We start from the raw sequence: 12,469 nt of genomic DNA, 5'->3' as shown, positions 1-12,469 counted from the left end.
TGACCGCAACGTTAGGGGCTTCAACTATGGCGCTGACGCCATATCTCAGTGCCAACACTTTGCAGACTGTACTTAAAAGACACGCCCTCCTCACTGGACAGTTAAAAACACCAATCAAACTAACGATGACATCAAGTATTACCCAATCAAAAGTAGGAAAGGAGGCATCTTCATAAAATGCGTGTGGGATGATTTGCATGAGACGCTGCTTTAAAAAAAAAATGATAAAAAAAATACGGGATAAATCCCGTCCAGTATTGATTCAAAACGGGACGCGCAATTTCATTCTCAAACGCGGCACGATTCCGTATTTTAAAGGACGGGTGGCAACCCTACAGTGCCAGGTAACCACCCATACAATCACATTGTGATTCAGACTAGGAATGCAATGAATGTAATTACCCCGATCTACATACAAGGCGAAAGTCTTGCAACATTCAAAGATGATGGTTTGGGATAAGTACACCATACAACATAAAAGAGCTTATGAAGCCTTGAACCGAAAAAAGCAAGATCTCAGAGATCGTAAAAAAAAAATAGGAGGTAATGTCGTTTTACTCGCTGTACATTTTAGTCAAACATTACCAGTTTTTCCACGAGGAAGACCAGCAGATCAACTCAACGCGTGTTTAAAATCCATGCTTCTCCCACGCTCGGTTATATGTCGCGTGTTCTCGGGTAGGTGCACCAAAAAATGTATACATTTAAGCATGTAATGGGCAAACAAAAAATGAGGTATACCCGAAGGCACTGCAGTAGTACTTAATGTAACTTTACTTCTTAAATGTTAATGTTTTACTGTTTAATAATTTATACGCTTCTTATATGTTGTTCAAATTCTTTTATCAAAATACCACTGACAGCGCAATGCACGATAACATGGAGTGAATACACCATACGCATCCGCCCACGGCTGCCCTGCTGTGCGCAGATAGGAGTTGATTCTACAATAAAATAAAATAAACATAAAAAGAGTAAAACAATCATCACCCATAAAGCGGATAGTAGACGTGACGTACTATATGTGTACCACATTTCAAGTGTATAGGTGAAACGGTTTGCGAGCTACAGGTCATTTAAAATCCTGGACAGACACACAAATTGCCACGGTAGCAAATTACAGAAGAAGATTTTACTGTTTAATAATTTATATTTATATGAAATGTGCTTCTTATATATTACTTCATATTCTCATATGATAATGATGTTAATGTTTATATTGATTTCTGTGTTATTAAAACTGCATGTATGTGTGTATATGTATATATGTATATATATTATATATATATATATATATATATATATATATATACTAGCAAAATACCTGCGCTTCGCAGCGGAGAAGTAGTGTTTAAAGAGGTTATGAAAAAAAAAAGGAAACATTTTAAAAATAACGTAACATGATTGTCAATGAAAGCCCGTTTCACTCAGTAAGTCTTATGTGTGTGTTTATGTATGTGTGTATATATATATGTAGATGTGTATATGTAGATATGTATATATATGTATATGTATATAAATGTTTATGTGTGTGTGTATATTATATATATAATATATATATATATATATATATATATATATATATATATATATATATATATATATATATATATATATATATATATAAAAGACAGCAACAGTTATAACAAAGACAACACAATTACATTGACAATCATGTTACGTTATTTTTAAAATGTTTCCTTTTTTTTTCATAACCTCTTTAACACACTACTTCTCCGCTGCGAAGCGCGGGTATTTTGCTAGTTTGTAAATATAATGTACCAATACCTACTATTTAATAAGGATGGGTCTTTCTTAATGGACATTTAGAATAATTGGTTGAAACATGAGTTCGATGATTTTTAGTATTAATCAAACGTTTTAGTGCGTTCTTGTATTGCCCAAGGGTGAGGCGGCTGGTCCTCAACGTCCCCTTAATATGTCTTGGACCAGAAATGCCCCCTTAGATTTCTTCAGCGCCCACCGGTGGGCGGTAACGCCCCCGTTGGGAACCTTAGTTCTAACACTTAATGAGTGACCAGTTTTTGCTGCCAGTCCGTTGCCTTCATTTGTACAGGCCTACTGTGACCCGAACTACACACCATCTCTGCAGCTTCTTTCCTCCGATTATTCAGATCCTAAATAAACTTACATAAGGTTATTCCTAACTGTTTTTGCAACATATAACTGGTAACTGCCCTGTTTATCTATTCGTAAATACATCATACTTGCTCATCTTGTACTCTGATATTTATATTATTTTGTATAGTTTTTCTATTTCAGTTAAGTATTGACGTTTGTTAATGTTGTGTTCATGAAGTTGTTGTATTTGTTTAGTGGTTTGCACAGTGTCAGGTTAATGGTGGGTTGAAATTGTGTTGTCTTGAATTGGTGATGTCTTATATCCCACATTTTGCACCAAACCAAAGTCAATTCTGGTACGTTTCACACACTAGCGATGAAGTGATTCGGATTTACATTTATTGGATTTGCTATTTAAGACGCAGACCCCTTAACAAGCAGCCAGATAATAACAAGATGCAAAACGAGCCAACACAGGAACAGCTAACCTGTGTCCATCATACAGTATCTGAAAATAAAGAAATGTTAAACTGCTTCGGTCCAAGAGAAACACTTGTGACTGTGTTCTTAGAAAAGAGAAAATCAACCGTTTTGGAAATGTTAAGTCTGTTACAAACTGGCATGTTACATTTTTCCCCCTTTGCTATACTTTCCTTATATATGTGTGGGTTGCCCAGAAGTTTTCCAACATAGCTATTTGTCAATCAAAACTACATTTAGATACTTTATTAATCCCTAGGGGAAATTCCCATACTCCAGCAGCAGCATACTGATAAAGAACAATATTAAAGAGTGATAACAAGGCAGGTATAACCGACAGGTGGAACTGAAGAGTCGCATAGTGTGGGGGAGGAACGATCTCCTCAGTCTGTCAGTGGAGCAGGATGGTGACAGCAGTCTGTTGCTGAAGCTGCTCCTCTGTCTGGAGATGATCCTGTTTAGTGGATTCTCCATGACTGACAGGAGTCTGCTCAGCGCCCATTGCTCCACCACAGATGTCAGACTGAAAGATAGATAGATAGATACTTTATTAATCCCAAGGGGAAATTCACAAGTCCAGCTCCATGCCTACAATAGAGCCTGCCTTCCTCACCATTTATTTACATTTATTTTATTTTTATTATAATATAATACATTTTTATTTATTTAATTTTATTATTTTATTAATTTACATTTATTAATTCAGCAGAAACTTTTATCCAAAGCAACTTACAAATGAGGTCAACATGACCGAGTCAACATCACAAAATAAGTGTTACTGAACACGTTTTGCAAGGTTACTGCTCGTGGTGGTCTACTTGCCGTTGGACCTCTTCATGTATTCCCCCTCAGGTTGGCTTCCTGAAGCGGAACCTCTAGAAGCTGGTGGTGTTCCAAGTGAGAAACCAAATTCCAGCAACTAGATGTGGGTCCTTTGGTTAGAAGGCAAATGTTTTTTGGTCCTGTGACGTGAATTTCTTGTTTTCTCATGCAGCCCTCATTGCTCCTTGTTGTATTTTTTGTCTTGCTTTTCTCCTTTGCCTGGTTGCCTGCAGTTTGTTTCCTTGCTGTCTTCTTGTGTCCTACAGTCCATTTTTCCTTTCTTGCCTCCCACATTTCAATGCATTGTGCATTTGCCGCTAGTTACGCTGACATGAAGGTGCCACCATCGGCCCCACTGTTCCTGTGTGACTTGATGGCTTTTTGGCTCTTTGCCTTGTTAACTCCTGCTGAGGTGTGACAGCTGTGATCAGACAATGATCGTGTCCAGGGGGGTGTGTGTGTGTGTCTGTGTCTCATTCCCTCTCCCTTTCTCTCACTTTTATCTCTCTCTTGCTTTCTCTTTCTTTCTGCCTCTTGACTTTTCACTTCTGCTTCTTTTCCTTTTCGTTATAAACAGGCATGGGGGGGTTGTTGGGACTCGGATTACTCTCACAAAACAGTAAATGTCTCGGGAGGCATCTGGGTGCCAGCATTTTAAACTTTGCCCTCCTTTCTCGTGACTGCGCCTCCGCTGAAAACTCCACAGTACACTTGGCTTTCAGTGCCCATGAAACATATTCACCCGCTTGGAAATGCTCGTGTTTTCTTGTTATAGAACAATGAATCACACCGGGTTTGTTTGGTTTTTTTAACATTGATCAAAAGAAAAAGACTCTTTAATGTCAGAGCAAAAAAAAAAAAAGATCAATGCCAAGAGGTTTAATTACAAATATAAAACACAAAATAACTGATGGCATAAGTGTTCATCTCCTTCAATATAACACACCCAAGTCCTCACTGGAGCAGCCCATTGATTTAAGAAGTCACAGAATTAGTTCAGTGGAGACCACCTGTCTGGGGGTTCACTTGATTGCAGTCCAGACAGTCTTCATACGCCATTAATGGGAAGGCTAACAGAATGTCAGGTTATATAGAGCCTTGATGTGTGGAGTGCAAGTCCAAGAAGGTTATGCTGATGCTTTATAACACACTGGTGAGACCTCATCTGGAGTCTACAGAAAGAAGTCAAGAGTATTTCTTGTCATTTCATCCATATACAGTGCATCCGGAAAGTATTCACAGCGCATCACTTTTTCCACATTTTGTTGTGTTACAGCCTTATTCCAAAATGGATTACATTCATTTTTTTCCTCAGAATTCTACACACAACACCCCATAATGACAAGGTGAAAAAAGTTTACTTGAGATTTTTGCAAATTTATTAAAAATGTAAAAAAACTGAGAAATCCCATGTACATAAGTATTCACAGCCTTTGCTCAATACTTTGTCGATGCACCTTTGGCAGCAATTACAGCCTCAAGTCTTTGAATTCAGGGTTGTCTTATTGTCTTGTCTTATTGTCTTGTCATTGCTCACCTTCTGTCACGTATCCTATGGACAAAATGAGAGCGGCTCCAGGCCTTGCACTTCTGTCAGTCAGCAGGGGTTGAGCTTTACTTTGAGAATGGCTGACTGAGGGTGCTACTGGGAGGTTGTAGGCTTTGACAGCTTTGTGGCAGGTCTGACCTCTGTGGTTGACAATAACTGGGAGACCCCATCCATCCTCCACCTGCATCCACCATCCTCCTTTGAAAAGCTGCATGATTTTGAAGCCCATCTGTTGCCATACCTAAAGATGGCACCTTCTACCTTTAACTACTCCCAACAGCCTCGTCTCTTCATTTGCACCAGCGGCACTGAGTCGGTGGCTGTTGCTGTGTCCTGTGTTATAGCTGCCTGCCTGACTGATGTTTTTTTATCTTTTCTCTTTTGTCCCCGCAGGGTACCTGGTGACCCACCATTAGCCTCCTCTGCCTCAGTGTACATCTGCTCATCCCCTTCCCTACCTGACTTTGAGGTCTGCGGCGTTTCCAAGTCTGACAAGGGGATTTAGGCTTCTGTGTTAACTATGGCGGGTAGGGGAGGTGCCGCACGACCTAACGGGCCTGCCGCCAGCAACAAAATTTGCCAGTTCAAGCTGGTGCTGTTGGGGGAGTCAGCTGTGGGCAAGTCCAGCCTCGTCCTGCGTTTTGTCAAAGGCCAATTCCACGAGTACCAGGAGAGCACAATTGGAGGTAGGCAAGAAACCCTCTTTTTTTTTTTTTTTTTTTTTAATATTTTTACTTTTACCAGTTTCCTTGGCAGACTGCACCAACATCTCCTGTTACTTTAAGGTGTCTGCCCTGATATGATATTCATAACATTTTGATTTTAGAGCCTTTTGGTAATCCACAACTTTTACTTGAGCATGGTGGCTGTACAATACACTGTGCTTTGAAATGTCCTGGGGAGCAGTGATCACTCCGATGGGCACTGTGGAAAATTTATAATTTGAATTTCTCCCCACAAGCTGGCCTGTCGACATTCAGGTGTGTTTAGACTGGAAACAAGTGAAATCCCAGACAGGTGACCTCCATTGGACAAATTCTGTGACTTCTTAAATCAATGGACTGCTCCAGTGAAGATATTGGGGTGTCATATTACGGGTTGGTGGGGGGGCACTTATATGATCAGTTATTTTCTGTTTTATATCTCTCTGTTATAAAAGAAAATCTTGAGAGTATTGCCAAGAGATTTTTTGAAGTCCCGCCCTCCTCTCAACCGCCCACGCCTGCGGTCCTCTCACCTCTCATTCGTGTGAATACGTTTGTCAGTCACAGTTCCTGCGCTCTCAGCTCTTATAAATTTTTACGTTTTCTTCACTTTAAGTTCCCAATTAAAGACGACTTATCATGTCCAAATCTTATTGAAGACTTTCATCCCGAAGGGCTATCAACAGAAGAAATTAGTACACGGGCAATCCTAGCACCGAGAAACGATGAAGTCAAACGAAGTAACGTGAAAATTGTCGATCGGTTACACGTCAAATTGGTTAAATGCATATCAGTAAACTATGCTGAAACAGTCAGTGGTGATTGTGTGGAAAACATCAACTTACAATATCCCATAGAATATCTACAACCTTTAACACTGTCTGGTCTTCCACCGGCTGAATTACTGTTGAAAGAAGGATGTATCGTAATGTTATTGCGTCATTTAGATTTTGCATCTGACTGATGGGCTATGCAATTGGACAAGATTAGTTGTGTTCAAAATTGGTTGAACAATTCTGACATGTAAAATATTAACCGGCGACAAGAAAGGTAATGAAGTACATCTTCAGGGGATAACATTAGACACCAAAGGAGATCGTGATATGCCATTCATATTAAAACGTTTACAGTTTCCCGTTAGAATAGCTTTTGCTATAACAAAAAATCACAGGGGCAAACATTCCAAAAAGTCATTTTATTTAATAGAGAGAGAAACGATATTCACTCACAGGCAGTTACATGTTGTGTTGTCATGATGCAAGTTCAAACACAGAATCAAAATTCAATGCAGTATTGACGGAAAGTTAATTAAAAAAATTGTTTTTACTGAAGTTTTACAGTAAAAGTGTAAGTTTTAAAAAGTATGTGTGTGTTAATTTCAAAGCCAAAGAGAACAACAATGTATAACGCAATGAATACCTCTAACGCAACGTGAAACAATTTTCTTTCAATTTATTATGTTTTCCTTTTATTTTTTTACTATGGTTAATTACTTGCTGTAATGTAAAAGTTATTATGCATTAGTAACAATTCCCATGAAAATAACAATCTGTTTAAATTGTACATCCTCTTCCACATACGCGAGCGGAAGAGCTCGTTGAGTGTCTAGCGCGTAGAGCCCATCCGGGGGTTGGCGAGCAGGGGGCAGAGCCCCCCGTAGTTTGTAATTAATTGAGATCAGTTTGCAGAATCTCTCTTCACTTTCACATTAAAGTCTTTTTCAGTGTCCAGTAAAGCCAAATTAATTCCAGTGTGATTCAATGTTGTAAAACAAGAAAATGTGTGTACTTCCAAGGGGGTGAATACTTTTTTAGGCAGTGTATTTTATTTACTTGTACAGATTTTTTATTTGAAGGAAGAATTCTTGCTGGCTGTGAGTTTTTAATGCCATGTCTTTGGGGTCTCAGTAAAAAACCTTTTGATGTCTCAAGAGGAAAATTTATCTCAATAATTCTTTACATTTATATAGCGCTTTTCTCACTACTCAAAGCGCTCTCCACACAGGGAGGACCCGAGAATCAAATGAATTGGATTAAAAACCAAAATCTAATGGCAATTACAAAAGGCTCAAGGGAAACACAAGAGCAGCCGATTGGAAGAAAGTGTGGCCCAGGCAATAAAGCTCTGGACTGGTAGACATTTGAGGTCACTTGTTCAGATAAGTAAGTCGAGACTCTACCCATACCACCCTTCATGTCTCTATTTTAAAATGATTGGATATGGTGGCATCCACCATGAAAGGTATGTTCTGGCCTAAACCCGCTTTCAAGTGTGAAACTCTTGAACATAATGGTCCACCACAACGGGCAAGACTTAAAAGGCGGTTGGTTACCCCACCTTGTCGGTCTGAGCCGACGTCTGCCTGTAAGTGAAGCTTCTCCAGGGCCTGAATGGTCCTTTTAAACTTTGCCTCCTTGCTGGTGCTTGACTGTTTTTAAGTGTGTGTGTGTTTTTTATTTTTCATTTTTTTTAAAGCACTCAGGGCTGACCACTTCAAGATGAATGTGTTTGCTTAATAATTCATTTCTGCCTGCCTTGCTTTTCAGAGGCAACTTTCTGTTGTTTTGCTTCCTCTTTTGCTTTGCTCAGTAGCTTTTCCAGTTTCCCAGAGAGAGGCGGGTGGAAGGGGGGGGTGACAAAAAAAAGAACACAGTAGAAGAGATCCGCTAAAGGACCTCACAAACCAGCACCCCCCAATCTTGGAACTCAGCCACCCATGTACTCGAAGGAAAAGAGGCCTGGTCAGCAGATCCGTCTCTCAATGTGAAATCTCTCATCAGCAGGAAGGTCAAAGGTAGCAAGAATGGCCTTGAGTGGCGCCCAACATGTGACCGCTGCCATCTAGAGGATTGTTAATGTGTCGGGCGGCTCACGTGCCCGTCCAGGAATGTGCAGAGATGAGTTTTTTTTTTTTTTTTTGCAAGCAGGAGAGCAACGGTTGAGTGTATGAACCCCACACCTCCTTTCTGCTGTTTAGCAGAAGTGCGACGCTGTGTCTGCTGGCCTCTGCGTCTTAAAACAGGATGTCTTGTAAATAACTGAAACTTCCTATGTGATTGCCAGATCTTGTGTCCCTCCCTCCCTGCTCAGTTTCTTTAAATTCAATTCTCCAAGTGAGAAATAAAAACAGAAGTTGTGGGTGAGCGTTCTCAATGGGGGGCTGCTTGAGATGCTGCAGATGATTGGGGCCATCATTTGAGAATGGGGAGTGAAGGCTGGCCAGGCTTTGTCTGACTTGGGTTAGAGTGGATGATTGTGACTGAAATTTGTTTCAAATCCCCTTAAATGAAAGCCTGCAATGTGCTCTTTAATCATATCTAAATTATTTGATTTATAATTGTAAGCTGTGGAGCAGAGGGGGATAGTCAAGGAAAAATGTGGCTTTGTCCCCAACATTATAGAGGGTACTGTAAATGGTCACTGGGTAGGCCTACACCAAATATGAGTCGAGTCTTAAGGTTACAACCAGTTTACCGCACTCATTCTGTATTACAGCATATTATATGTCGTAGAAATGGAGTGAGCCAACATTAAATACACACAAAGGTCAGATGAATTTGTTAGCATACTGGCATCAGAAGAAGGTTATGCTTTGCTCAGTAATTTTGAAAGAATTCGCCCTTGTTGTGTAGTTCATTTCAGTGTTACTTCTTACTTTACTAAAATCAGTTATTGCAACTGGAAGGGGAGAGGCAGACTGAAAATGATCCATGGCTGGCTAACTCACGGGAACATAAGAAATTTGCCATTCAGTCCATCACGCTTGTTTTGTTTAGCTAATTACAGTAGCTACGCTGTCCCAACGTCTCATACAGAGACTTCTTAAATGTTGTCCAGGATTCTGCTTCATCTCCATGTCTCCGTGACTTGCTCTCGATTCCCACAACTCTTTGCATAAAGAAGTGCTTCCTGACTTCACTCCTAAATAAAATTACCTGGCAAAGTGGCACTTTTAATTTTATGTAAAGGGCTAACCGGAGTGGACATATTGGAGAATGTTATGTTATTTGTAACGATGTAACATTTGGTTCTGTGGTAGTCATTTGAACATTTTGGTTCTTTTCTAGTCAATGCACCCTTTGGCTACAGCAATTGCCTCATATATCACTATGAAAAATTCTTTAATTGCTCCACTATAATGATATTTATGCAGTTATGTAAAAACATTAGTACACCACATGAGGAGTTTGGTCCTTGTTTTATTTTCTCGTATTCGAAGTAAAGGGAAACTATTGTAATCGTCCAACCATTCAGTGTCGAGATTTTGATGAATCTCGATGTTTTAGACCTCCCTCACTTTCTCGTATACGAAGTGTAGGGAAAGTATTGGAATCCTCCAAAAATTCCATTTTTGAGATTTTTATGAATCTTGATGTGCCTCTCCAAGTCCGAAAACACGATATTTGGAGTTATGTCTGTGTGTGTGTGTGTGTGTGTGTGTGTATGTCTGTGTGTGTGTGTGTGTGTATGTCTGTGTGTGTAAACATGATAACTTGAGTATGCTTTCACTTCGGTCTACCAAATTTTGCATACAAGTATTTGGTACAAAATGTAGATTTCTATCAACTTTTGGGCTATTTCCATTAATCGGAAGTGATACTTTACCTTTTATTCATGCAGCTGCAGAGTCCGATATATTCAACTTTACTTTTATAATAATTGTTCAATATATCATTAATTTAATTTGATTTGTTGTTGATGGTTCTTTAATGTACTTAATATAAAAATATAATCATTGTCTTGCGGTTTGCTCCTCAAATATCCATCCCCGTATCTGAGTATATGAGAAAGTCGAGGGGAGACCACTCCCGATTTTTAACATATGTGGACATATCAAGATTGATTTGATCTTTATTTAAACAGTATCTTTATATAAAAGTGAGCAACGAAAAAGAAAATTCAACATTAACATTTATTTAGTTTACTGATGCTTTTATCCAAAGCAACTTACAAAAGAGATCAGCATAAATGTCAGTCTAGGGGGCTTAGGATCAAGTGTTACAGGATAAAGTTACAGAATTAGTCATCACAAGTGAAGAGATCAGAACAAGTTACACTTCCCAGGTTACAAAAACCTAACAGCTAATATCAAATAGGCAGAAATTCACCAAAAGAGAGTCTTCAAACGCTTCTCAAGTACTTTGAAAGAGTTAGAATTTCGAATGGAGTTTGACAGCTTGGAATGACTGGATTGCTTCTCTCACTTTGTAGCTTAGTGTATCGCTGAAGCAGCCTGTGACGACCTTTTTGCTTTCTGCTTCTTCCTCAGCTGCTTTCCTCACACAGACGGTCTGTTTGGACGAGACTACGGTAAAGTTCGAGATCTGGGACACAGCAGGACAGGAGCGGTATCACAGCCTCGCACCGATGTACTACAGAGGGGCACAGGCTGCCATTGTTGTTTTTGACATCACTAACACAGTATGTATCTCACTGATGGGGGGGCGGGAACAGGTAGGTGGGGGTTGTGAGTGGGTTTGGATTGGGGTAAGCTTGGAGCAGTGCTAGGCACACCACTTCAGAAAATGTACCACAGACAGGCCCACCAATAGAATTGCATCAGGGGTGGGTCGACATTTTTTTTATTTGAAATTACTAACATGGTATGTATCTCAGTAATGGGGGGGGGGGGGGTGGTTGTGAGTGGGGTTTGGATTAGGGCAGTGTACCCCAACCTCGGTCCTGTTGCAGCCAGCTTCTGTTTTTAATTGGACTCCTTGGCTAATTAAGTGAACTGTTATTTCCCACGTTCTGTGTTTTGGGAACAATATAGAAATTAGAAAAGTAAGTTTGGTTAAAAAAAAAAAAAAATACTGTAAATAATCTCTATCTGTCTATCTTTATTTATATATCGAAAAGGCGCTATATAGGCACCTGACCCAGCACAGAAGGACACAGAGGCACGTATAAAACACACAAGGACTTTTATTTTTCTTCACCCATGGGCGCACGTCTTCCCCGTGACCCACAGGCAATACACAGTCCCAAAATCACAATCCCAATCAAGCAACAACACACTCTTCTCTCCCACCACTCCTCCGCAAGCTTCGTCTCCTTCCTCCCAACTCTGGCTTCCTGAGTGGTGGTGGCTGGCCCTTTTTATAACCCACCCGGAAGCATTCCAGGTGCTTGACCACCTGGTCCTAATTGCACTTCCGGGTGGGGCTGAAGATTCGACCAGCCGGGCTGCAGACTCCATGTAGCTCTCCCTAGCAGCCATCCAAGCCCCCAACCAGGCTGTGGAGGACTCCATCTCCCCAGGAGCCATGTGCTAGGCTGGGGGATCACCGTCCGCCAGGGAGGCTGCCACCAGGCGTCACGGGGGAGGTATTGAGCTGCCCATGGTGGCTCCTCCAGAACAGGTGCAGCAGGGGCGTCCCTGCCGGGCATGGGACCCGGCTGTCCTTCATACTATCTATATGTCTATCTAAACCTATCCATCTGTCTAAACCTATCCATCTGTCTAAACCTATCCATCTGTCTAAACCTATCCATCTGTCTAAACCTATCTATCCTAACCTATCTATCCTAACCTATCTATCCTAACCTATCTATCCTAACCTATCTATCCTAACCTATCTATCCTAACCTATCTATCCTAACCTATCTATCCTAACCTATCTATCCTAACCTGTCTATCCTAACCTGTCTATCCTATCTATCTAGACCTGTCTTGTCTGTCTATCTAGACCTGTCTTGTCTGTCTGTCTTGTCTTGTCTGTCTGTCTATCTTGTCTTGTCTGTCTGTCTATCTTGTCTTGTCTGTCTGTCTATCTTATATAGTGTCTCTGTCTCTATCTCTATCTCTGTCTCTGTCTCTGTCTATCTAAAC

At 40.4% G+C, this 12,469-nt stretch overlaps 1 protein-coding gene across 1 annotated transcript in view; it reads left to right on the top strand.

The window, feature by feature from the left end:
- rab5c (RAB5C, member RAS oncogene family) overlaps positions 1–12,469 on the top strand; it is a 67,642-nt gene that overhangs the window by 40,047 nt on the left and 15,126 nt on the right. Inside the window, exons 2-3 of the mRNA XM_028818424.2 lie at positions 5,327–5,619; positions 10,907–11,058. Of these exons, the coding sequence (XP_028674257.1) occupies positions 5,454–5,619; positions 10,907–11,058 (318 nt within the window). The 5' untranslated portion in view covers positions 5,327–5,453. The remainder of the gene's footprint in view (positions 1–5,326; positions 5,620–10,906; positions 11,059–12,469) is intronic.

The sequence above is a fragment of the Erpetoichthys calabaricus genome, chromosome 14 (assembly GCF_900747795.2).
Source record: "Erpetoichthys calabaricus chromosome 14, fErpCal1.3, whole genome shotgun sequence".
In the NCBI taxonomy this organism is placed as follows: domain Eukaryota; kingdom Metazoa; phylum Chordata; class Cladistia; order Polypteriformes; family Polypteridae; genus Erpetoichthys; species Erpetoichthys calabaricus.
This window is presented reverse-complemented; position numbering and strand designations above follow the sequence as displayed.